We start from the raw sequence: 25,459 nt of genomic DNA on the forward strand, positions 1-25,459 counted from the left end.
AACTTTTCTATTAAAAGGATATGAGAAATCTAACCAAAGAGGTGAAAAATCTATACATTGAAAACGATCCAAAGCTTATGAAAGAAATTGAAGAAGGCACACACAAAAAAAGGAAAAAGATTCCATGCTCCTGGATAGGAAGAACAAATATTGTTAAAATGTCAATAGTATCCAAAAGCAATCTACATATTCAATGCAATCCCTATCAAAATACCACCAGCATTCTTCACAGAGCTAGAACAAAAAATCCTAAAATATGTATGGAACCAGAAAAGACCCCAAATAGCCAAAGCTTTCTTGAAAAAGAAAACCAAAGCAGGACACAATCCCGGACTTCAAACTGTATAACAAAGCTGTCATCATCAAGACAGTATGGTACTGGCACAAGAACAAACACTCAGATCAATGGAACTGAACAGAGAACCCAGAAATGGACCCACAAACATATGGCCAACTAATCTTTGACAAAGAAGGAAAGAATATCCAATGGAATAAAGACACTCTCTTCAGCAAGTGGTGCTGGGAAAACTGGACAGTGACATACAGAAGAATGAACCTGGACCACTTTCTTACACCAGACACAAAAATAACCTCAAAATGGATGAAAGACCTAAATGTAAGACAGGAAGCCACCAAAATCCTCGAGGAGAAAGCAGGTAAAAACCTCTTTGACCTTGGCTGTAGCAACTTCTCACTCAACATGTGTCCAGAGGCAAGGGAAACAAAAGCAAAAATAAACTACTGGGACCTCATCAAAATAAAAAGCTTCTGCACAGTGAAGGAAACAATCAGCAAAACTAAAAGGCAACCGACAGAATGGGAGAAGATATTTGCAAACGCTATATCAGATGAAGGGTTATATGCAAAATCTATAAAGAACTTATCAAACTCAACACCCAAAAAACAAATAATCCAGTGAAGAAATGGGCAAAAGACATAAACAGACACTTCTCCAAAGAAGACATCCAGATGGCCAACCGACAGATGAAAAAATGCTCAACATCGCTCATCATCAGGGAAATACAAATCAAAACCACAGTGCGATACCACCTCACACCTGTCAGAATTAACATTAACAACTCAGGCAACAACAGATGTTGGCGAGGATGCAGAGAAAGAGGATCTCTTTTGCAATGTTGGTGGGAATGCAAGTTGGTGTAGCCACTCTGGAAAGCAGTATGGAGGTTCCTCAAAAAATTAAAAATAGAACCACCCTATGACCCAGCAATTGCACTACTAGGTATTTATCTAAGGGATACAGGTGTGCTGTTTCAAAAGGGCACATGCACCCCAATGTTTATGGCAGCAATGTTGACAATAGCCAAAGTATGGAAAGAGCCCAAATGTCTATTGATGGATGAATGGATAAAGATGATGTGGTGTGTATATATATATACACATACACACACACACACACACTGGAGTATTACTCAGCAATCAAAAAGAATGAAATCTTGGGGTGCCTGGGTGGCTCAGTCAGCTGAGCATCTGACTTTGGCTCAGGTCATGATCTTGTGGTCTGTGAATTCGAGTCCCACATCGGGCTCTGTGCTGACAGCTCACAGCCTGGAGCCTGCTTCGGATTCTGTGTCCCCCTCTCTCTGCTCCTCCCCCACTTGTGCCCTGTCTCTCTCAAAAATATATAAATAAATGTAAAAAAAATTTTTTAAATAAAATCTTGCCATTTGCAACTACATGGATGGAACTAGAGGGTATTATGCTAAGCGAAATTAGTCAGAGAAAGAAAAATATCATACGACTTCACTCATATAAGGATATCAAGATACAAAACAGATGAACATAAGGGAAGGAAAGCAAAAATAATATAAAAACAGGGAGGGGGACAAAATATAAGAGACTTAAATATGGAGAACAAACAGAGGGTTCCTGGAGGGGGTGTGGGAGGGGGGAGGGGCTAAATGGGGGAGGGGCAATAAGGAATCTACTCCTGAAATCACTGTTGTGCTATATGCTAAGTAATTTGGACGTAAATTAAACAAAATTAAGAAAATTAAAAATCTATGTGGGAAAAAAAAGGGTACGAGACTTAACAAAAATGAATTTATGCTTGAAAGGCAGAATTTTTTAACGAGACAAACATATCAGGTGGGCCACATTCCAAAGGTGGAAGGACGTGGTCTTGCCCATGGCTGGGAGGAAGCCTGCAGTGCTCCCTGGGTTACCCCAGGCGCTGCCTTCCCTCAGGTCTCAGGACAGCAGCCAGACTGTGGCCCAGTCACCAGTATCTCAAAACGGCAAGACATTCAAACAGGTGCAGGAGCTACACAGAGGAAGAAGCAAAGAGAGAAAAATGAAGGGACGACGGAAAGGGAGAAAAAGTAGTGGCACGGGAGAGAAAATGACAAAGAGACACAGCAAGCAAAGGAGGGTACAAAATGAGAGAGAGAGAGAAAGAGAAAGAGTGCCCGCAGGCTCCAAGAAAACGTGAGAAACACACTTGGAAGGCTCCAACGACCTAGAAGGCGTTTGGCGCCCCCATTATCATCCATATTCCCTGGAAAAGAGGTTTTCGGTGATGGAAAGCCCAGAGAAAGATGAATTACCGGTGAAGAATGATAAAGGTCTAAAATCTACTTACACTGAGAAAGGGGAGCGTGCTTCTGTTACCCCTCATTTACGGCAAGGCCCAGATCTCAGGAGACGAGCCTCGCACAACATTCACCATGTGGACTCACTCACTCGGCCCTGCATTCCGAGAAGCTGTAGAAGCCTGAGGGGAGGCTCCGGGTACAGTGAAAGCAGGGGGAGCACGAGCTGCACAGAGCGCTCGTTACCGTGAGCGTCGCCCGTACACCGGGAAGCCGAGACAGTCCCACAGGAGGCCGTCCCCGCTGCCCGTGTGCCGCTCGCTCACTCTGCTGGAACTTTCAAAGACGACAGTCTACTCATCCTTCAGGTGTTCGTATCTACCTGACACTCTGCAGAGTCTGGAGTCGCTTCCGATTTCTTTCCAGTTCTAATTTCCTCTTCTCAATTTTGGCTTCTAAATTAGCTTCGTCAGAGGCCACGTTATTGAGCAGGTCTTTAGTCTTCTGAACCTGTGCCTACAGTGAACAGGAAGTGAATGAGGCAGGTGCCAACAAGGAACACCAACCCGACTCTCGGCAAGGAGGGACTTCGCGACTCGGCAGGCACCGCGACACAGGCTACGGGAAAGCAGAGTCAGCGAACAGGGCAAACCCGCCCCTGGCCATCACTCAGTTAACCAACTCGTTGCAGAGGGAACGCCACACAGGCCCAGAAAAAAATGACCGTCCTTTTTCCACGAGAAGAGGTGGTTTCTTGCCAGGGAAACAAATGAAGACGGAAAAAACAGCGTCCTGGGCAGAGGGGAGAGGCTCCCAAGGCCTCCTGCGCAGCTCACTTGTTTAGACTGGTCATCCAGCTACTGCTCTGAGTTGGTAGTCTGCCTCTGTTTACACCGGTCAGGTTACTCCCCTGCTTACAAACATCTGACTCACAAAATGTGTGCACACGCAAGCATGGCTTTATTTAGAAGGCGACAGAAAGAAACCTTAGGGGGTCCCAGCCCTAATCCTGCCTGCTGGGACCGAGACAGAAAGCACCTCTTCTCTCCCCGGCAAGTAAACCTCGACTACAGACTAAAACAGAGAAACTACCGCGTGAAGGCAGTGCGAAAGCGGCCCCCTCAGCGGACCTGGCCTTCGGGCCGGAGCGTGGGTAGCAGGGCCTGGGAAAGAAGGCGAAGGGAAAGAGAGAGATCACGGACAAACCGCAGGCCTCCCTGTTGTCTCACGCCGGTCTGGGAAGCCGGCCGGGCCGGGCCTGGGCTCCGAGCTGCCATCGGCCGCAGCAGGAATGGTGTCCGGGAGCGTGGGGCTGCCTCCCAAGTTCTGACGTCCCAACTCTGCCTCACGTCCCCGACGCCTGAGGCGGGCTTCTGCCCACCAGGACCCCACACACGTGTCCTCACCCACGAAGGCCTCGTGTCTGCTCACCTGCAAGTCTATGACACGCTGTGGGGTCCACAAAGAAACCCTCTAAGGAGCGTGGACACTCCGTGACTGTCAAAGACTATATATCTTTGGAAGCAACCACCTCTATTGTTTATTTATGGTTTCATTTTTTTCTACTAAGTACACTCATCATTTCCAAGGTGCTTTCATGAAAATAATCGTATCACTATCCGTTTGCTGCAAGTGCTTTAAAAATCCCAAAAGAGATCTAAACTCACTCACAAGAAGACAAGGGGAGTTTCTAAACAAAAAACTCAAGTTGATGGCAACTATTTCTCTGACTCAAAGTCAGATTAAGCCTAGTGCATTTACCTGACTTCAAGAATAAAAACAACTTGGGGCCCCTGGGTGGCTCAACGGTTGAGCATCCAACTTCAGCTGAGGTCATGATCTCGCAGTTCATGAGTTCCAGCCCCACATCGGGCTCTGTGCTGACAGCTCAGAGCCTGGAGCCTGCTTCGGAGTCTGTGTCTCGTTCTCTCTCTCTGCCTCTCCCCCACTTGCATTCTGTGTGAGTGTCTCTCAAAAATAAATAAACTTAAAAAAAGAATAAAAACAATTTTTTAGGGGCGCCTGGGTGGCTCAGTCGGTTGCACGTCCAGCTTCGGCTCAGGTCATGATCTCACGGATTGTGAGTTCGAGCCCCGCGTCAGGCTCCGTGCTGACAGCTCAGAGCCTGGAGCCTGCTTCTGATTCTGTGTCTCCCTCTCTCTCTGCTCCTCCCCCACTCGTGCTGTCTCTCTCTCTCAAAAATAAATAAACATTAAAAAAAATAAAACAAAACAATTTTTTTAAAGGTATGCACTCCTCAAATAAGAAACACCAGTGTGATAAATACAATTTCCCCTAGCCTGAAATAAATGGCCTATAAATAAATAATAACCCCTTTTAAGTATCCACGCTGTTGTTTTGGTTTTGCTTTTAGAATTATCAAATATCATGGATACTTTGCAACACTTAACACACACCTGAAAAGGTGTTCACCAACTATGTCGCATACCTGAAGCTAATGTAGCACTGTGTGCCAACCACACTTCAATTAAAGAAAGGAAATAATAAGGGGCGCCTGGGTGGCGCAGTCGGTTAAGCGTCCGACTTCAGCCAGGTCACGATCTCGCGGTCCGGGAGTTCGAGCCCCGCGTCAGGCTCTGGGCTGATGGCTCAGAGCCTGGAGCCTGTTTCCGATTCTGTGTCTCCCTCTCTCTCTGCCCCTCCCCCATTCATGCTCTGTCTCTCTCTGTCCCAAAAATAAATAAACGTTGAAAAAAAAAATTAAAAAAAAAAAAAGAAAGGAAATAATAAATAACACATACAAGCATGCAAGCGTGCATAGAGGGTTCTCCGGGAAATGAACTGGGCCCTCATTTGGCTACTGTACTCCTAATACATACTTAGTGCTAAAGGCACATTCATGCCATGTTAACTCCAGCCAGCCAGAACACGGACAAGCAGTTAACTTTTCAACTGAGAAGCCACCACAACTTACCAACAGCTGGGGTAGAACACGAAGCATTTTCTCCTGGCCTAGGTCAGACAGCGTTGCCGACTTGAGGCCCCATCACCGCTAAATACTTGACTCCGTATTGTGCATGAATGAGGTTCTCTCCTCCTCAATCACTGGCTCGTGAAACGGACACGGATGCACTACCACCATCCAGTCCTCAGACCCTCTCAGGTCTCCCCACTTGTCCCCATGAAGTCCTTAACAGCAGGCGAAAGTCACCCTTGGCGTCCCGTCAGCACACCTCCTCGGGCTTTCCTGGACTTCCGCATACTTTCCGCTGGTGAAGAGTACGAGCCAGGTAACCTGCCGAATGCCCTTCAATGTGCCTTTGTCTGATCAGCTTCCGAACACGCAGCTTCAGCAGGAAAGCACAGATATGACCGTATCCGGTGCATATTTCCGGGGGCAGAATTCTGATTTGTTCCATTACCCGTGATGTTCACTTTGACCACTGGATTAAGGGGGTGTCTGCCAGGATTCTCATGGGAAGTTACTCTTTTGTCCTCTGTAATTAGTAAGTACTTTTGTGGGGAGCCTTTTTTTTTTTCTTTTTTAAGTAATCTCCACACCCAGTGTGGAGCTCGAACTCACAATCCCAAGATGAAGAATCACTCCCTCTTCTGACTGAACCAGCCAGGAGCCCCTGTGGGGAGCTACTTTGAAACTATGTCAGATACTTTCTCTTCATCAGCTTTCAATATTTTTTATATCAGTGAGAACTCATGATCTCCCATTTCATTCAATGCTCTATAAGCCATTACTATAATTTATTCTGAAGCTTAAACTGTCCCTAGTTTAACCAGGGGAAGCCCACTCAAGCTGCTCCTGTGTCCCCCCGACAGACCCCTTTCATTCTTCGGGCACTTCCTTCCTTGCTGGCCCAAAAGGATCTTGTGCCTTCCTGTCCCAGCTCTGGACTCAGACATTTCTCCTCAAGAGCCTGGTTCCTTTTAGTGGAGAATGGCATTTAGAAGCCTAGATGTGGGTGCCAAGCGTGCTCAGAGGTAAGAAAGATAGGAATGTGGACGTGGGTGTGCATGTGTACGTATATAAATATGACATAAACTTACGTGCACAGACATACACGCAGGGAGCTGGCTACCTACCTAACTAGCCAGTGAAAACCATGCATTTAACCAATAGCTCCAACTTCAGGGTTCATTCTCATTTTCTTCTCTTTCTCCTCCACTAACTCTCTTTTCCAAGAGTGAGAACCTAGGCATTCATCACCTTTAATATAGTTACCTACTTATCCATCTGTCTATATGCACTCAACCTCCCATCTCGGCTGCTCTGCCCTTCTTACCTGCTGAGGCTGCACCCTGGTGCTGGGTTCAGGGAGTATTACTGTTTTAGGACAAGGATATTATAAAAACCTACCAATCTTAGAATTGACAGCTCTCAGCAAATTCTTGTTTTATGCTACTCCTGCTTTACATAAGCCTCCCCTGCCTGTGTGTACTGAATAAAATGAATCGCTGATAACACAGGAAAACCTACTATGGGCCAGACTGTGTCTGACACACTGTTACAACGAATACACAGAAGGACCCCATGTGGCAGACACTGCCTTTCTCCCTGTTTTACAGACGAGGAGAGTGAAACACAAGGAGGTTAAGCAACTTGCCTAAGATCACAAAGCGGGATTGAAACCCAAAGCCATCGGAGTCGAGAGTCTCCCTCACTACTACCCTCCAAATGAATGCCTGAGATGAGATGAGCACATAATTGACGGCGGGTGAGCAGTTAACGGTGGCGGCCATTCTATTCGTTACGGCGCCATTTAAAAATCTCCGTGCCTAGGTTCCCACACCAAAAAAAAAAAAAAAAAAAGGAAAATCTAAAAATCATTTAAATGCCCAACTGTGATGAATTAAATGATTAAATAAAGTGTGAAGAGTCCATAAGAGAGAGCATTACTTATGAAAAGTATTGAAGAATTTAAGTGAATTATGAAATTATTAAAACTGACAAATTTTGAAGGAGAAATTTTTCATATTTATAACAAGGGGGAAAATAATAAAAGTAAGCAACCTACGTATCCTAGAATGTCCTCTGCATTTTTCACTTCCCCACTTTCATATCCCTTCTCTGTCAACAGGACTAGGGTTGCTCTGTCTTAAGAAGGCAGGGACTGGGGCGCCTGGGTGGCGCAGTCGGTTAAGCGTCCGACTTCAGCCAGGTCACGATCTCGCGGTCCGGGAGTTCGAGCCCCGCGTCAGGCTCTGGGCTGATGGCTCAGAGCCTGGAGCCTGTTTCCGATTCTGTGTCTCCCTCTCTCTCTGCCCCTCCCCCGTTCATGCTCTGTCTCTCTCTGTCCCAAAAATAAATAAACGTTGAAAAAAAAAATTAAAAAAAAAAAAGAAGGCAGGGACTAAATCAATTATTTTCAAGTCCCAGGCACAAAAACTTTAAATAAAAGCAAACAAGCTTACCAGAATGTCTTTTATTGCAATTCTCATCACTTTTTCAGTCTCATTTATTTCTAGAGGTCTGGCAATTGCTTCTGTTCTCAGTTCCTGTGAGAAACAATGAATTGAAGTTCCTTTTTAGAAGAGGAATTCTCAAAACCAATTCCTAGATGTGGATACAGCTTATGGACTAGTGCTCTAAAGTCCCATTACATTGTGGACCTCTGATGCAAAACCCCTTCTTCTAGCAATTCCTCCAAATGTTCTTCTAACCCTAAAGCCAACCTGGCCTCCCTCCAGCTCCCTGGGCCTTCCTCAGTTACAGGCCCCACGTCCCCACAACGCCACAGACAAAACTGAGCCCACCTCTATCATCTTTACTCCCAAGTTTGCTTCTTTACCTATATTCATTCGTGGGAACCCCAAACAAGTGCAGCTCAACCTGCCGTCTGAACCCCCTGCCAGCCTCTAGGATCTTTCCTATGATTAATTCCCTCTAAGTTGCCTGTCACCGACATCTGCAGCCAACAAGAGGAGTCACCTTGGTCCTGCCCCCTAGCATTAACCACTAATCACGGGAGGCATCTGTGCCTATCATACCAGTACCAGGAACTTCTCTGAGCCGTGGGATTTTAACGTGGATGCAGTTCTGAGGTTTCTGCAGCACGTTCCCAAACTGTCTTGGGCTTCCTTCATTCCACAGCGCCTCTCATCTCCCCCACTGTGGAAAACTACAGACGGCAGGGACCATGACCTATTCAAGGACACAGAGCATGGTGCCTTGCCCGTGACTGATACTAGTCCTCGGTGAGTACATGAAAAACAAATACTGGACAGGGGATCCTCCTCAGACCACGACTGTATACAGAATTTGAGAAGTTCCATATTCATGGCTCCCATGGCAACAGTCCGGCCACTGATTATTTCAATTCATTAGAGGATGGTGCTGAAAGAGTCCCCAGTGGAATCCCCGTTCAAGTCTCACAATGAAGCCACAGCTCTGTGGCAATTAGCAAGTGACCAGCTCTCGTCTCTAGGTGTCTTAGAATCATGTGTAGACACACGTGCCCTCCTGCACTATAAAGAGAAAACACAGGTACCTGAGGGGCTCGGTCGGTTAAGCATCTATCTGACTTCGGCTCGGGTCATGATCTCACAGTCCGTGAGTTCGAGCCCCGCATCAGGCTCTGTGCTGATGGCTCGGAGCCTGGAGCCCGCTTCGGATCCTGTGTCTCCCGCTCTCTCTGCCCCTCCCCCACTCACGCTGTCTCTGTCTCTCTCATTCTCTCAAGGGTAGATGTTAAAAATTAAAAAGTAAATAAATAAAATAAAATAAATAAAAAATAGAAAACAAAGAACCCAGAAAGCCTAGAGCTGCCTTGTTAACTGAATGAGCTATTAGACGGGAGCGGCCGTTGTGTTCTGCCAACTGCCCTTCACCGGGCGGCTACCACCAGGTTACCGTATCGAGAGCAGGGACGGTGAGCTGGTACCCAAGTCCCCTGCTTCCAGACCACTCCTGGCGCAGAGATGAAAAGCAAGAGAAAAAACACTATCATACTTCATCAGTGATGCCAGAACATAGACCAGGAAGTGAGAGGCCACGGCTGACATACCAGACCAGAACGAGATGAATTAACCGCATTGAACTTAAAAACGTGAGATGTGAGCACGTGTGCTTCCAATGACATACGTCTTTACACGTAAGAGTTAAACAGCATCCATTTCTTCTTCAACCAGCGGCTCCCAAACTCTGCCGCACATTGGAATCACCCGGAGATCTTTAAAAGCTGGATGCCTGGCTCTTAGCCCCAGACATTCTGACTCACTGGTTTGGGGGACAATGTGGACATCAGGTGATTTAAAAGGACTATAGGAGCTCTGGAAGGGTTTTAGGAAGCACGCTCTTAAACAGCTCCTTACATGTAGTGGATGAAGCCTTCTCCTTGATGGGCGCTGGCCGAAACAAGCATTGCAAATGAATTTTAACCATAACATCCACTTCAGCTGAGTGGTTGGGACTGCCTAGGTCATGGGCTCCCCAAACCTGCTGCACATCAGAATCACCCAGAGACTTCTAACTTCCAATGCCTACGTCATACTCCAAACCAATGACATCAGAACAGAAGCTGGTATCCGTTCTGATACCAGAACAGAAGCTGGTATCCACGCACACGTGATTCTACCGGGAAGCAAGGTTTGGGAACCATGGGCTCAGAAGAGCACTATATAGACAAGAATGCTGAGTTCCCCTGGATAAAGCACCACGATCAGCAAAGGCTGCTATGGGCACAAGGAGGAAAGTTCCAGCAACATGCTACATAACTGCTATTTGTGAACTAGAAGCCACAGCTATTAAAAACAGACCAGTGGCCCTAGAAGCAAGAATGGCAGCTAACGCTGTGTATTACTTCCCAGCACGGGATCTCATTTAAGCAGGTACATTTATATGTATGTATATATGTATGTGTGTGTGTGTGTGTATAGATATACATGTATATATACACACTTAACGTTTACTCATTTTTGAGAGACAGAGAGAGAGAGCGCAAGCAAGGGTGGGGCAGAGAGAGAGGGAGACACAGAATCCGAAGCAGGCTCCAGGCTCTGAGCTGTCAGCACACAGCCTGACGCGGGGCTCAAACTCATGAACCGCGAGATCATGACCCGAGCCAAAGTCGGACACTCAACCGACTGAGCCACCCAGGAGCCCTAGTCAGGTATGGTTTAATGGAATCAGAAGGACCGGGAAAAGCAGAACTGGAAAGGAAACGCTGAAAAATGCTTCGTTGAGGAAGTATTCAAGCATCTGAATACTGCTTACCCTCAGCTCCACCTCCTTGCCCAGCAGGTCATACAGAGAGGCCCCTCTGGATGTGATCTCAGAAGCAAGCTGCCTGGCTGCTTTCAAGTCTGCAATCTGGAAGGAAAAATATCAAAAACAGAAACCTCGGTGACAGGTTTTTAACAGACATTCAGAATAACCATCGATTATTCTGTTTGTTTATTATTTGATTATATGTTAACATCGATTCCTGCCTCCCATCAGGATACCTGACTGACTACCGAACATGTTTTGCACGGGACACGTTACATCCCGCGGAGGCGCACTCCCAGGACACGTGGGGCTCTCTGAAAATCCAAATGCCAAGTCAAATGTATTCCTCAACCAGGAAGTGTAGGAGGGTGAAAGGGACATGCTTCCTATTCCGACTCGGTCCCAACAGGGGACCCCGAAGGTAGCAGGGTGACCACAGGAGGGACAACCGCAGAGGCACACGTCCTACCGCAGAACCCTGGTGTCCCGCGTTCATCGATCCCACCCCCCCGAGCCCCCGCCTCTGGACGGGCCGCACAGGGCCGCTAAGGCCCACGTGACGTAACGCGCCCACAGCCCCGCAGCAGCGCCCGGCTCCCTCAAGGGTGGCAGCTGCTGCCGTGAAGATGACGACCCATGGTCCGAGCACAAGCTTCTTTCTTAGGGTTCACAGGTCACCCCCTCTTCCTTGCATCTGCTACGTTTTCCAAAGAGCCCCAATGCTTCCTTGCTCTGCTCCCTCTGGCTCTCTTGCAATTACATGTCACCCCCTCTTATTCCCAGACCACCAGCAACAAGGCTCCCTCTTCATTCGCAGCTGAGGACTCTCTTCCCGCTTCTGCTTCCTCCAGCCCCAGCTGCACCCGCCTCACGGCAGCAAAGATCTGGTTTTCTCCGTGGGAGTCTCACCTCCCCTGCTTCCGGGCCTGGAGTACATCAGAGTCTGGTCCCCCGAAGTCCTTCTAGTCACACTCCCTCCTGAGTTCTAGCCCTAACGCCATCTATGACCTGAGGCCCGACACCTCACACTGAACGTGTTCCAGACCAAACGCCCCACCTTTCCCACCAAGCCCGCTCCTTCCATGCTCCCCTCCGTTTGGGAAACCGGCAATCGGTCGGTTCCGGTGCTGAGACCAAAGACTTTAGAGCTAGGATGTCTGATACCGCACGGACTTGCCACCTGTGGCCATTTTCAATGTTAAATTGTTTAAAATTAAATAAAATTTAGAAAAGAAAAAAATGAATAAAGAAGTAAATTAAAAAATTTAGAACCCACCCGGCTGTGCTAGCTACGCATGGCTAGTGGCTGCCGTACCGTGCGGTGCGGATAAAGAACCCATCCATCATCACAGACAGTTCTACCGGACAGCGTGGCTGTAGGATCTTCCTTGCACTGTCTGTTTTCTCTCAACTCATATCCAAGCCCCCAAGATCTACGTTCAAAGAAGGTTCTAACTTCCGGTCACTTCTTTCCACGGAAGCGTCTCACTCCTGGTTAAAAACCTAGGTGTGGTTTCTCTGGCCTGACCACGGGCAACCGCCAAGGTTTTCCCTGGCGGGCCCCACGGGGAGAGCTGCGCCCACCGCGCACCAGAAGAGACTCCTCGCTGCAGGCTCTGAAGGGAGTGGCAGTCAAGGACTCTGGCCCCCTGACCCACCGGTTCCTACAAAATATCCGCCTTCCTAGTCCCAGGGCCTCCCCTCTCAGGTCTCCCATCCGCGGCCTCGGGCTGAGGTCCTCTCTGGTGCCTCCCAGGTTTCCCTGTTAGGGAGCTGGGGAGAAAACCCGAGGGCACTCTCCCCAAAGACCCAGCACCCACCACTCTGCCACTCCTGGTCCTCCCCCACCTCAGGGTGAAAACTGCTGGAGCCTTTTGTTCAGAGTTCCCTCAGGACACAACCCTCGACTGGTGCGCCCTCTCCTGGGAGAAAAAGGAATGGCGTCGGGGTGGGGGGGGGGGGGGACACTTCCTCTGCTTTTAGCCCCTTGCCCAAACCATGACAGTAAGTGACTCAGGACTTAACTTCCACTTCTGACTTGCTGCTTGAACCAAGACTCCGATGCCTGGCAACTCAGCTCCCTCCTACCTCAGCTGAGCTCCTGACGTCACCCGCTTGGTTCAAAGTCACTGTCATCTCTTGCTTTGTAACAGGTCCACCTCCACCCTCACCTCCCCCCTCAGTCTGATCTCACCCCAGCGGCCAGAGTGATGCTCTTAACACAGAATTTCAAATCCCTTCCCGTCCTCCTGCTGAAGATGGCACCTCTCCCATCTCCCTACTGAAGACACCTGCCCCGGCCCTCCCCGCCCCTGCCCTGCTTTACAGTTCCCCACACATCGGCCACCTGTGACCTGACATTCCTTCTGCTGTGTGGTTTAGTCTGACGCCCCTAACTGAGCCACAGGAAGAGCGGGCTTCCGTCCTCGATGTTCATGCCCGCATCCCCTGCGCCTGAACTGTGCCTGGCATAGAGCGGGCTTTCGATAAGGAGCTGGATTAATTTACCGCAGCTTCTGTTTGTATCCAAGTGCCAACGAGTGCAAAACTGAAAAACTGCTCTCAGTTAAGGCGTAAGGAAAGAAGTGGTGCCGGGATTATGTGACAGGGTCCATTTCAGACTCTAAGAAATAAATATCCCGTCCCTCACCAGGAGCCTTTCATGGTCCTCACCTTTGAGCCGAGATCAAACTTGAATTTGCTGACGTCCTCTTCTCCTACCTTCGAGCCCTCCAGCCCTTTGGTCTTCATGGCGTTATAAAGGACAGAGGTGATCTTGAGAAGTTCTTTCACTGCATACCCATCTGCCTGATAAAGCTTCTTGGTATTGAGTTTTATATGTGCCTTGGTGGCCTATTTTCAGACAAAAGAAGGGTAACAGTTTAAGGCCCTTTCCATGAAAAATCTAAATCAAATCCTATGTAGGTAATTTGAAAATCTCTCTTCAGTAACCTGACTGTATTAAGGGTCAAACTTTCAAGCGGCTCAAGCACTGCAAGCGGGTGTGTAAACGGACGTCATCTGGATGGAGAGCAATTTGGTAAGGGACAAGAAAATTACAAATGCACATTATCTTCGCCCCAACAATTCCAATCCTAAGGACTTATGCTAGAGACGCAATCATGAAGAAAATGGTATGTACAGGTTATTCACGACAGCGCTGTTTCAGAGAGCCAAAGTTACAAACGTCTGAATGCCTATCTGTATATAAACCACATAAATCATGGTATACCCAAAAAAGCACTACTACTCAGCTATAAGAAAGAATGAGGAAGCTGTATTTGTATTTGGAAAGTTCTCCAAAATGTACCATTAAGAAAGCAAGATCCCAAACACCATGTGTGTAAAGGAAGGGCAAAGAATGTATATTGTATTTGCTTACCTATGCATAAAGAAACTCTGGAAGACGCGACTGGGGACGGAACTGGGTCAACGGGCAGGCAGGATAAAAAGCCATTCTACTGTTTCACATTTTTAAAAAATGTTGAACCACGACATCTATTACCCATTCAAAACTAACGAAATAGAATTCTTAACAAGCAATGAATTAAAAACAGAACCCCAAAACTCTGTGCTGGTGAAACGGCTACCGGAAACCTGCTAACGGGAGGCGGTCAGAAACCCGCAAGCGGCCCTAACGAGGACTCCTCTCCAGTGGGGTTAGTGTTCTCACTCTGTCACAAAGCTGGGAACTAACCATGAACTGGGCAATTGCCTTAATGAAGAAAACTCGGTCTTGTTCAGTCTCCACATCTGAAGGGATGTCAGTGTGAGGTTCATACCTTTCACAGAAAGAAAAGACACAAGTTAATCAAGTGGAAAGTTAACACAAGAGAAAGCAGGCAGCTGAGGGGATCTGTGACAATTAGCTCTTGGAGTCCCCAGCTAAGGGGGCAAGGTTAAGAGAGACCTCAAAAGCAGCATAAAATGCTAAACACTCAAGGGAGTGAGTCCTCACCTAAGAACAGATTTATGGGATTCCAAAAATCAAGTCTGGGGCTCAGCATACAAACTTAAATCTGTCTCAGACCTGAAAGTGTAATTAACATAATCAGAACTATTACTCTAGCCGACAGCCCTTGACACAGGGCTAACGCGTGAGATTGGGAAGCGCGGAGTTACAGGTGCCACTGACGACCCGCCAGGGGTCAGAAGTCAGCAGTCTCTTTCTAGGCAGCCTGCACGCTAAGAAGGGTTTTTACACTTTTCAAGGATTATCTATCACAAACAAAACACGTGTAAGAATTTGCAACAAAGATCTTATGTAGCCTGTGACAGCTAAAATAGTCACAATCCCCTTAGAAAAGTCTGCCAACCCTGAATCGTGGTAGATTTCTCACACAAAATGAAATTTAAATCTTGGTAATTTCTACTCCAGTACTCATCAGAGTGTGTGGAGAAACCATCACTCCCTGTGAAGTGAGAGCATGAAGATGCACTTGGACCTGAGCGCAGTGCATGCTTCCGACTAAGAAATCTTTTACCACTGCCTGGTATATTCCCTTCTCCCATGGCGTTCTTGGTACTCCACTGATTTTTTTTTTTTTTTAACATTTATTTATTTTTGAGAGACAGACAACAAGCAGGGGAAGGGTAGAGAGAGGTAGACACAGAATTGGAAGCAGGTTCCAGGCTCTGAGGTCTCAGCACAGAGCCCTATGTGGGGCCTGAACTCACGAACCATGAGATCATGACCTGAGCTGAAGTCAGACACTTAAACGACTGAGCCACCCAGGCGCCGCTATACTCCACTGATTTTTAACAGGTTACAAAGGAGTCTGTCAAACTCACAATTTATTGAATTCTTGGGGCGCCCGGGTGGCTCAGTTGGTTAAGTGTCCAACTTCGGCTCAGGTCATGATCTCACAGTTCGTGGGTTTGAGCCCCGCACTGGGCTCCACGCAGACAGCTAGCCTGGAGCCTGCTTTGGATTCTGTCTCTCTCCCTCTCTTTCTCTCTCAAAAATAAATAAACGTTGGGGCGCCTGGGTGGCGCAGTCGGTTGGGCGTCCGACTTCAGCCAGGTCACGATCTCGCGGTCCATGAGTTCGAGCCCTGCGTCAGGCTCTGGGCTGATGGCTCGGAGCCTGGAGCCTGTTTCCGATTCTGTGTCTCCCTCTCTCTCTGCCCCTCCCCCGTTCATGCTCTGTCTCTCTCTGTCCCAAAAATAAATAAAAAAACATTGGAAAAAAAATTAAAAAAAATAAAAATAAATAAATAAATAAATAAACGTTAAAAAATTCTTTTAATTTATTGAATTCTTCCTTTTGCTTTACAAAGGTATCCTATTCTTGGTAGCTATGGAATATGGTATTCATTCTTAGACCTCAATAAAAGTTCTAACCGTTTCACCAGCCAAAGAAGCACTTCAGACACAAGTCCAAAATTTGGTGTGCGGAAATTTTCCATAGAGATATGTCGAGGGTATCCCAAGGCTCTCATCATCTCTGTGAAATCTGTCCAAAGGTAAAACAATTCAGTCAGTTCCCCATCAAAGACCAACCACTTATTAACTTCGACACTTCCCTTGCTTTCCCTGGTTATTCCCAACATATTGACAGTTTGGGGGACTATTTATCAACTCTCTAAGAGGGAAAGTAAAAAGGAGATGAAAGTTGAAATACCTCCTCTGCTTCCTGAAAAACATTTAAGTTCAACGGGAGGGCAAAGTAAAAGCTTTACATTATAACAGAGTTTAGGGACCGGCTGCGAATCTGTCTTTGATAGGTCATTTCTCTTGGATATCTTTCTCTGTACTATTCAAAATGAGAATTACTTGTGGGGCAGGGTTCCCTCCCTAAGGAGAGAAAAAAAAAAAAAAAAAAACAAAACCTCAAGGCAACCTGGCTATACACGTACCACACGTACGTGACAACATCCGTCACGACCTTGTAACAGGAGACCCCTAGTTCAGACTACGTGTTTGTGTCTTACCATACATGGGGGACAAAGAAGTAAAAAATAGATTTAAAAAACTACACCACGAGGCACTGGGGGCTCAGTTCTTCGGGTACGAACCCAACTGAGCAGTGCCGGCAAGAATAAAGTTGCTTCCCGGAAAGGAAAGCCTCGGTGTCACGACTCTGCCCGAGGATCCCGCTACACCTGGCTTTATACAAGGTCATAAGCAAAAAATACATTACATGTGAACAGTGGTTATGTTTAGAGGTGATGGTGGTCAGGGAGAAGTTCACCTGAGTTATTGTGGAGTTGTCTTTTTTATCTTTGTTTAGCGAGCATATAGGACTGAGGTCCTATATAACCCAAATTTTAAAGGTTAATTGCATATTTAAAGAAATCTTAAAGAGACTGGTGGAACTATACAGTAATACTTAGATTTTTTTTTTTATACACCAGAACAAGAAACACTACTAATGCTTTTCGAAACCGGAGGTGGTGGTCACTAAGCTTTGAGCAGAATGAGCAAATGAACACAACAAACGTTTTTTGCGTTTCCACTACGTGCCAAGGTCTATATTCGGTGCGCTTCTGGCTACAGAATGCCTGTCCTCGCCCTTCCTGAAGGTTCGAAATATCTCAGCGACATTCACAAATAAACTTCCTGGGCACCGGAGGTTAGGTTGGATGTCAGCAGGCAACAGAAGAGAAGGTACGAGCAAAGGAAAGAGCAAAGGCACAGAGGGCCTCTGTCACTGTTTCCTGGGAAATGTGAACAGAGCGGGGGTAAATAATGTGGCAGTCTTCCCACCACACAGCCAGGAACTGCCTAAATCCGTCCTCCTATTGAGTTGTCAGGTTCGGTTAATTCCGCAAAATGGGGACAATTTGAGACTCTTACCATAAACTGCACACACGTTTGGCATTCACTAAGGGCAAAATGTTCAGAAATTCCCTTCTTATACCTTCCCCCGCAACACAACTCCGTTGAGCGTCCCCTAGCAGAACGCTGGCCTCGGCCTCTAACTGTGGGGGGGGCAGAAACTGGTCTCTACAACGCACAGTCCCCCCAGACCCCGCAAATCCCAGAAGTCGTAATCCACACCATGGTACTACCAGGGGTGTCAATAAAACGCGATGCCTCCAGTCACAACTGAAAGGAGTAATCGTTAACGGTGACATTTCCAGCAATTCGGTTGGAAAACTGGCAGTAAAGACTCACCCCAAACCACCACATTGGCAATCACCGGCTCCACCCACGCAGGTGGAGCCAGTCTGCTCAACCGCTTCAGATTCAGAAAATGACGGTGCGTAAAAGGCAAGAGAATTCGATTCACGCAGTGCCAAGTCCGGATCGTTGGTTCCACCCAGTTCTAGCTGCGTGACCTAAAGCAAGCAACTTTACCTCTCTGTGGCTCAAAGTATCTCATCCCGATTACACTACCTACACCTCACTGCCAAAGCGAGGACTAAAATACCGTATTGAATGTGAAACGCCTGGTGTGTTAACAGGTGCTCCAAAGAATTAGTAACGAATTCTCTTATCCGGATTCCACTTTCCCACCCTTCCAGCAAAGGCGTCTGGGCTCCCTTCTCCTCGCCAGCTCTGTTAGGAAGCACGCAGGCTTTGGAAGTTAGACAACCTGAATTCACACTCCAGCGCCAGCTCTCACTGCCTGTGTCCTCTGACCGAGTTACCTGACCTGGCTGCCCGTTTCCTCCTCTCTAAATACAGGAGCACAGAGTAGCTCCGAGGAGTAAATGAAACGATGCACACGCACAACAGGAACTACCTGGCGGATCGTAAAAATTCGATATCAGCCGCAACTATTATCAATCACCAGTCCCCTCCTCGGTTTTCTGAGCTCTTAAGCGAACCCCACTCAAAAACGTCTCATCGTCTTCCAATACGGCAGCGAGCAGCCCCGTGTGGCAATACAAGTCCTATGAAATTAGATACAATTAACCCCGGCTCCACAGCCGCACTAGTCGCACGCGGCCGCGGGCACACACACACAACCCCCCGCCATCGCAGAGACAAGGCTGGGGCGCCCAGCCTGGAAGGGGGTGGGGGGCGGCAGCGGGCAGGGGCACCCCTGAGCCGCACAGGCTCGATAGGGGGTTCTGGCCGTGCAAGCCTCGGACAGAGGACCCGCAGGTGACAGCGGGCAGGTATGCCTTACTGCGGAGGTCGCGGAAAGACATGGCGCTCTGATCCCCAGCAGCCTGGAGTCTGGGTCGCTCGCCCTCAGCGCTCACGGGTTTCTATGGCAACACACCCAGCCCTCAACGGCGCGCGGCCGGGGCCAAACAAGACTGGGCCGGAAGGGGCCCGGTCGCGCGCGTGCGCATGCGCAAGCGAGAGGGCGCTGGGCCGGGTGCGTCCGGCGACGCCGAGAGATTCCGGTCGCGGCTGGGGGCTGCGAGTGTGCAGCATTTGCGTACCTTTCACACACGTTGCAAACAAACATGTGGCCCTGGCGGACACATTCTGATCACCTACTACGTGCCTGACACTGTGCTAGGCGCTCTACGTACTGCTTCACATTTCTTCCTCAACTCCCCTAGACAGAATGTACGGTAGTGTTACGAAGCCGGGTCTCCCTCCTGGGTCCCGTGCCCAGCACATTTCTCTCTGCCATGGGTAAACTTGCTGGCTTCACCGGCGACCGAAGGCCCAGAGAAGCGGCAACAGCACGAAGGGGCGAGGCCCGGGATGTAGCTGAGCGAAAACCCAGGCTGACCACCAGGCGGCGACAGGCGGCTCTGGCGCGACCGCGCCTGCGCAGCTGGCTCGGGCTTCACAACAGGCCGGAAATCGGCCCCGGTCCTTGCAGGCCGGGGATTGTCCTGGCAACCGTGGCTTTTGGGGCGTGGGTGTGGGCGTGAGCCCGTGGAGGGAGTGTGGGGCTGCTAGGTGAGGGATGCGCGTGACACGTGGCCTGGCCGCTGGGAGATCCCGTGGGAGTCCTCCCTGCCTGGCTGCCAAGGTGGGAGGCAGGCGACCGAGAGGGGCTGGGGGCGTGACTGAAGTGTGCCGAGTCCGGAAGGGCGGGCCAGGAGGAGGTAGTGCCACCCTCTGGCCACCCTCCTCCCTGTTGGTGTGGGCTAAGGAACAGGCGCACAAAGGCTCGGACCTGAAAGAGAGGGACCTGAAAGAGAGTCGCGAAATAGAGCCCACACACCTGGTCGCGCTTCCGTGGAGAGTTTTGTTTTTCCCTAAACGTAAAGCTTAAAATCTATAGTTTTCTAGAAGAAAACTTAGGGGAAACGTGTTGTGACTGTGTTGAGCAAGATCTCTTAGATACACCAGAAGTATGAGCCCTTTAAAAAAAAAAAAAAAAAAAGTTTAGGGGCGCCTGGGTGGCGCAGTCGGTTAAGCGTCCGACTTCAGCCAGGTCACGATCTCGCGGTCCGTGAGTTCGAGCCCCGCGTCGGGCTCAGAGCCTGGAGCCTGTTTCCGATTCTGTGTCTCCCTCTCTCTCTGCCCCTCCCCCGTTCATGCTCTGTCTCTCTCTGTCCCAAAAATAAATAAACGTTGAAAAAAAAATTTTTTTTAAATAAAAAAAAAAGTTTAGAAAAAAATACATTGGACTGCAGCAAAATTTAAAACTGCTCTTCAAGACACTTTTAAGAAAATGAAAAGATAGCCCACAGTCTAGAAAAAAATATCCACGAAACACACGTGATAGGAAGATTTGTATCCAGAATACATAATGAACTCTCAAAATCAGTAAGGAAGCACATCAGTTAGAAAGCAGACAAAAAGGGGGCGCCTGGGTGGCTCAGTCTGTTGAGCCTCCGATTTAGGCTCAGGTCATGACACGTGGTTGAGGAGTTCAAAAACCCTGACAGTGCCACGCTTTCAAACAATGTGGAGCCACTTGAACTTTTGTATATTACTGGTGAGAATCTAAAACAGTGCAGCCACTTTGCAAAACCGGTAATTTTTTAATAAAATTAAATATATATTTAACATATGGCTGGGGCGCCTGGGTGGCTCAGTCGGTTAGGCCGCCAACTTTGGCTCAGGTCGTGATCTCACGGTCTGTGAGTTTGAGCCCCGCGATGGACTCTATGCTGACAGCGCAGAGCCTGGAGCCCGCTTCCAGTTCTGTGTCTCCCTCTCTGTGCCCCTCCCCTGCACATGCTCTGTCTCTGTCTCAAAGATAAATATTTAAAAAAAACAAAAAACAAAACATATGGCTGAGCAATCCTTCTCCTAAGTATTTGCCCAAGAGAAACAAAAACTTAGGTTCACACAAAAACCTGTACACAAACATTGATCCCAAAACTTGAAAGCATTCAAACGGACATCCCTCAATTTATGAATGGATAAATTGTGATACATCCATATAATGGATTACCACTCAGCTGTAAAAAAAAGAAACGAACTGCTGATATATATAGGAGGACAATGCTGAAACTCCAATGCCTTATGCTAACTGGAAGAAGCCGGACTCAAAAGGCTACGTAGTGTATGATTCCATTTACATGACAGTCTGGATAAGAAGACAAATCAATAGTTGCCAGGAGAAGGTAGGTGCAAAAGAATATTTGGAGGGTGATGGAACTGTTCTATATCTTTTTTTTTGAAAAATTTTTAACGTTTATTTATTTTTAAGACAGAGAGAGACAGAGCATGAATGGGGGAGGGTCAGAGAGAGGGAGACACAGAATCTGAAACAGGCTCCAGGCTCTGAGCTGTCAGCACAGAGCCTGATGCGGGACTCGAACTCACGGACCACGAGATCATGACCTGAGCCAAAGTCAGCCGCTTAACCGACTGAGCCACCCAGGCGCCCATGAACTGTTCTATATCTTGATCGTGGTGCTAACTATATGACAGTAGGTGTTTATAAAAACTTACAGAACTATGCACAAAAAAAGGTCAGTTTTACCATATCTAAAATTGTATCTCAGTAAGCATGACTAAAATCAAAAAAGCTTTAAAAAAGCAAAACTAGAGTGCCTGAGTGGCCCAGTTAGTTAAGTGTCCGACTCAATTTCAGCTCAGGTCATGACCTCACGATTTGTAAGAACCTGCTTGGGATTCTCTCTCTCCTTCTCTCTCTGCCCCTCCCCCACTCTCGAAATAAAGAAATAACCTATTGTCAATTCTTTGGGGTATATACCTAGGAGCGGAATTACTGGGTTGTATGGCAATTCTATGTTTAACTTGTAGAGGAACTGCTAAACTGTTTTCCCACAGTGGTTGCACCATTTTACATCCCCACCAGCAGTGTAAGAAGGTTCTAACTTCTCCAACATTTTCATTGTCATTTTTTTTCTTATAGCCATCCTCATGGGTATAAAGTAGTATCTCACGATCATTTAAATTTGTAATTCCCTAATGACTAATGATGTTCAACATCTTTTCATGTGCTTACTAACCATTTGTGTATCTTCTTCGGGAAAAATGTCTATTCAAGTTCTTCATCCTTTTTCAGATTAGGTTTTTGTTGAGTTTTTAAGAGTTCTTTATATATTCTGGATACTGTGCTTATCAGATATATAATTTATAAGGTTATCCCATTCTGTAGTCTTTTCACTTCTTGATAGTGTCTTTTGTAGCACACAAATTTTCAATTTTGACGAGGTCCAATTTATCTATTTTTTCTTTTGTTGCTTGTGCTTTTGTTATTATATCTAAGAAACCACTGCCAAATCCAGGGTCGTGAAGTTTACCCCTGTGTTTTCTTTAAATAGTTTTACAGTTTTAGCTCCTACAGGTAGGTCTTCATTGTATTTTGAGGTAATGTTTGTAAATGATGTGAGGTAGGGGTCCAACTCCATTCTTTGCCATCTGGCCGTCCAGTTGTCCCAGCACCATTGTTGAAGAGACTATTTTTCTCCTATTGAATAATCTTGGCACCCTTGTTGAAAATCAATTGACCAGAGATGCATAGGTTTATTTCTGGACTCTCTTTTCTATTCTATTGGTTAGGACGTCTATCCTTATGCCAGTTCCACACTCTGGGTTACTGTAGGATTATAGTAAGTGTTGCAAACAGCGGTAAGGAATCTTCAAACTTTTTCTTTTTTGGAGAGTGTTGCTGTCTCAACCAGGTTAAAACTTCAGTCCATGAACAAGGATACACACACACACACACACACACACACACACACACACACGTGTGTATGTTTCCCTTTTTTTCTAGCACTTTTGTAGTTTTCAGTATGTCTTCCACCTCCTTGGTTAAATTTATTCCTGTTTTATTCTTTTTCTTTACTACTATGTAAAAATACAATTAATTTTTGTGTGTTGATCTTGTGTCCTGCAACTAATGAGCTGAACTTTTTATCTCTAATGGTTTTATCCAAATAGGTTTTGTTTTTACATGTGACTTCATGTTTTCCCTATATGAGAACAGGTATCTGTGTATGAGAAGTTTAACTTTTGAAGAAACTGTCTCCCAAAGCAGTCATATCACTTTACATGCCCCCCAGCAGTGCACAGAGCCCCAGTTCCTCCACATCCGTCCTTACACTTGGTACGACCCACATGATACCCCATCATCAACTTACAGGGCAATGGACGGTTAGAAAAATTAAGTGACTTGCGCAGCCACCCCAAACCACCTTCTCAGCAGGCTCAAAGCACTCGCTCAGATCTCACCAAGTCTGTGCCCTTAGAGCCTCATTTCCCACCCACGGATGAGCAAACTGACACCCCAAGAGGTCACTGAGGGAGTCACTCTCCGGCCTTCAAGACCTGAGTCTGTTTTGTGTGGCCTGTCCCAAGCCAGAAGATCAGGGACCTCCTCTAGGATTCCACCCCCTTCCCTTGCCCTCCACCCACCCTTCCCCTACCCCGGGGCATCATGCTCTCCCAAACTTGGGGGTCCGGGAAGGCTGGGAGTGTTCCGTTTGACATCACAGAGCCGGTTGCCACGGGAGACGTGCAGACACAGGCAGGGGAGAGCTGAGCCCTGCTGCACAGGAGGCCCAGCAGCTCCTCCCCCACCACGCTGGCCCTCCATGGAAGCCTTGGTCTGTGCGTTCTCTGAGCTGCGCATAAGAGAAGGTGCCAGGCTGCAGGGAGGAGTGGCAGGAGGAGAGATGCCCTCCTGTCCCGACCTGGGCCCAAAGCCACCGGAGTGGCCTCAGGGACATGCATGCTTGGGAGAGGGGAATGGCCAATGGTCTAGGCTGTGTGATCCCACAGTGGGCCTGGATCCCACACTGTGCAATTTCTATACTGACACCGGAATGCTCTTTCTAGGCTAGGGGGGCAAAAATGGGTGGTAGAAAGGGCTTGAAAATCCTGAAAAAAATCTTTGTGCCACGGTCTCGGGCTTCTCAGACCTCCCTGTCGGATGGGAAAGGAAAGAGTAACATGTTGGGTGAGGGTTGGCGGGAGGCAGGGGACTGAGCCTGTTTTGCGGGCGGACAGGCAGGCCGAGGCTCGGCAAGCCGCGGGTGGTGCCCATTACGCGAGCCGGCCTTAAAGCACGTGACTGTGTTCTCCCCTCGTGGCTGCCGCGGCCTGCGAGCCACCACCCTCCTGCTCTTCCCTCTGCAGATGCAGTGAGCTGGGCCCGAGGACATCCCAGCCACCCCGACACGCCACCCAACATCTACGAGGGGGGCCTGGGGGCCCAGCAGCAGTGCCCCGGTGCCCAGGGAAGCAAGCCCAAGAACTTCCGGCTGCGCCACCTCCGGGGCCTGGGTCTCTACCTGCCGAGCCACATGCAGCCCGCCGGCCAGGGTGAGAGCCACTGGCTGGGCCAGCTCATGGCCAGGGGCTGCCTCCCACCGCCCGAGGGTATGGCCTGGCCCCTAGACCTGCCACACGGGACTTTGGGCCCAGGGGACAGCCACCGCTCAGTTCTTCTGGAAACTCAAGTGCCCGGCGACAGCCTGGAAAATCCAGGTGAGGCAAGGCTGGGGACAGGAGGATAAGACCCAGAGAAGGGTTTGTTGGGGACTCAGATGGACCCAGATGGGCCCTTCTTCACTCCCGAGGTTCCTGGGTTCCTATCCCAGCTTTGCCTTCAATGAGGGACCTTGGACAACTTCACCCCCACCACCCCACCCCCAGCTTCAGTTTGCCCATTTGTAAAATGAGGGGGCTGAGTTAGACAAGGGTCCTTCTGGCTTGAACCATCCATTTCCTTCTTTCTCCTCCCTTCCTTAGGGCTCTCTTTATGGAGAACTGCTCCTCCTTTCCTATTCTGAAGAATGCCACGTTCGGGGTGGGGGGTGCGGTGGTCATAGGATGGGCTAGCAACCTCCCTTCAGTCCCTCCGAGTGATTCCTCTCCGTCCACTTTCTTCAGCTTCCAGTTCCAGCGTGGACCCGGCCAAGGGTGCCGCCTCCCAGCCTGGTCCACCAGAAGGCTTGGGGCTCAGGCCGAAGAGGTCCTGGGGGGCCTCAGAGGAGTCCACATGTCCCTTGTGCAAGAGAACCCGCTCTGGGGCTCTGGAGAGACCATAGGGATCTGATGGCAGGACTGGCTGTCCCAGCTCGGGACGGGAGAGGAAAGGATGGCTCAGGAGAGGGAGGCAGGTCCAGAGAGGAAGGGCTCAGCCCCCACCAGGAGTCACCCCACAGAGACACCCCAGCAGCTGCCCAGCACCAGAGCCTGGGCCTCAGGAAAACACAAGTCGGGGGGGGGGGGAGGAGGGAGGAGGAGGTCCCGTGGGAGGAACAGAAAAAAAATAGAAGCCCTTGAAGCCTGCTCCAACTCAGGTCAGCCACCTGTACCTGGGAGGCCAGGCTGATCGGAGACTTGGGCTCCCAAGAGGCTGGGAAGCCCACAGGTCTAATTTTAATAAAAGCCAAGGCCTGCACCTTCTTGTCCCTGGGTCGGTCTGTGGGGAGGTCAA

The 25,459-nt window shown here is 48.5% G+C and overlaps 2 protein-coding genes across 3 annotated transcripts in view; one reads left to right on the forward strand and one right to left on the reverse strand.

The window, feature by feature from the left end:
- Nucleotides 1–18,883, reverse strand: part of CLUAP1 (clusterin associated protein 1) — a 35,857-nt gene extending 16,974 nt beyond the window's left edge. The window contains exons 1-7 of one of the 2 annotated variants that reach the window (XM_047087711.1): nt 18,812–18,883; nt 16,075–16,186; nt 14,429–14,513; nt 13,405–13,584; nt 10,738–10,833; nt 7,938–8,021; nt 2,932–3,065 (exon numbers count right to left, since the gene is read on the reverse strand). In XM_047087711.1, the coding sequence (XP_046943667.1) occupies nt 2,932–3,065; nt 7,938–8,021; nt 10,738–10,833; nt 13,405–13,584; nt 14,429–14,513; nt 16,075–16,186; nt 18,812–18,833 (713 nt within the window). In that variant the 5' untranslated portion in view covers nt 18,834–18,883. Of the gene's footprint in view, nt 1–2,931; nt 3,066–7,937; nt 8,022–10,737; nt 10,834–13,404; nt 13,585–14,428; nt 14,514–16,074; nt 16,315–18,811 lie in introns of those variants that run through there. The other variant, XM_047087710.1, reaches the window with a different exon arrangement.
- Nucleotides 18,884–18,978: 95 nt separating this feature from the next.
- On the forward strand, nt 18,979–25,067 carry CUNH16orf90 (chromosome unknown C16orf90 homolog). The gene is made up of 3 exons (XM_047087825.1): nt 18,979–19,069; nt 24,025–24,504; nt 24,910–25,067. Exons 1-3 carry the CDS (start codon nt 18,979–18,981, stop codon nt 25,065–25,067), a joined length of 729 nt encoding a protein of 242 aa, XP_046943781.1.
- The last annotated feature ends 392 nt before the right edge of the window (nt 25,068–25,459 follow it).

The sequence above is a fragment of the Lynx rufus genome, unplaced genomic scaffold (genome assembly GCF_022079265.1).
Source record: "Lynx rufus isolate CCGP_SWC_20201006 ecotype Redwood Valley unplaced genomic scaffold, mLynRuf1.p SCAF_23, whole genome shotgun sequence".
Taxonomy (NCBI): Eukaryota; Metazoa; Chordata; class Mammalia; order Carnivora; family Felidae; genus Lynx; species Lynx rufus.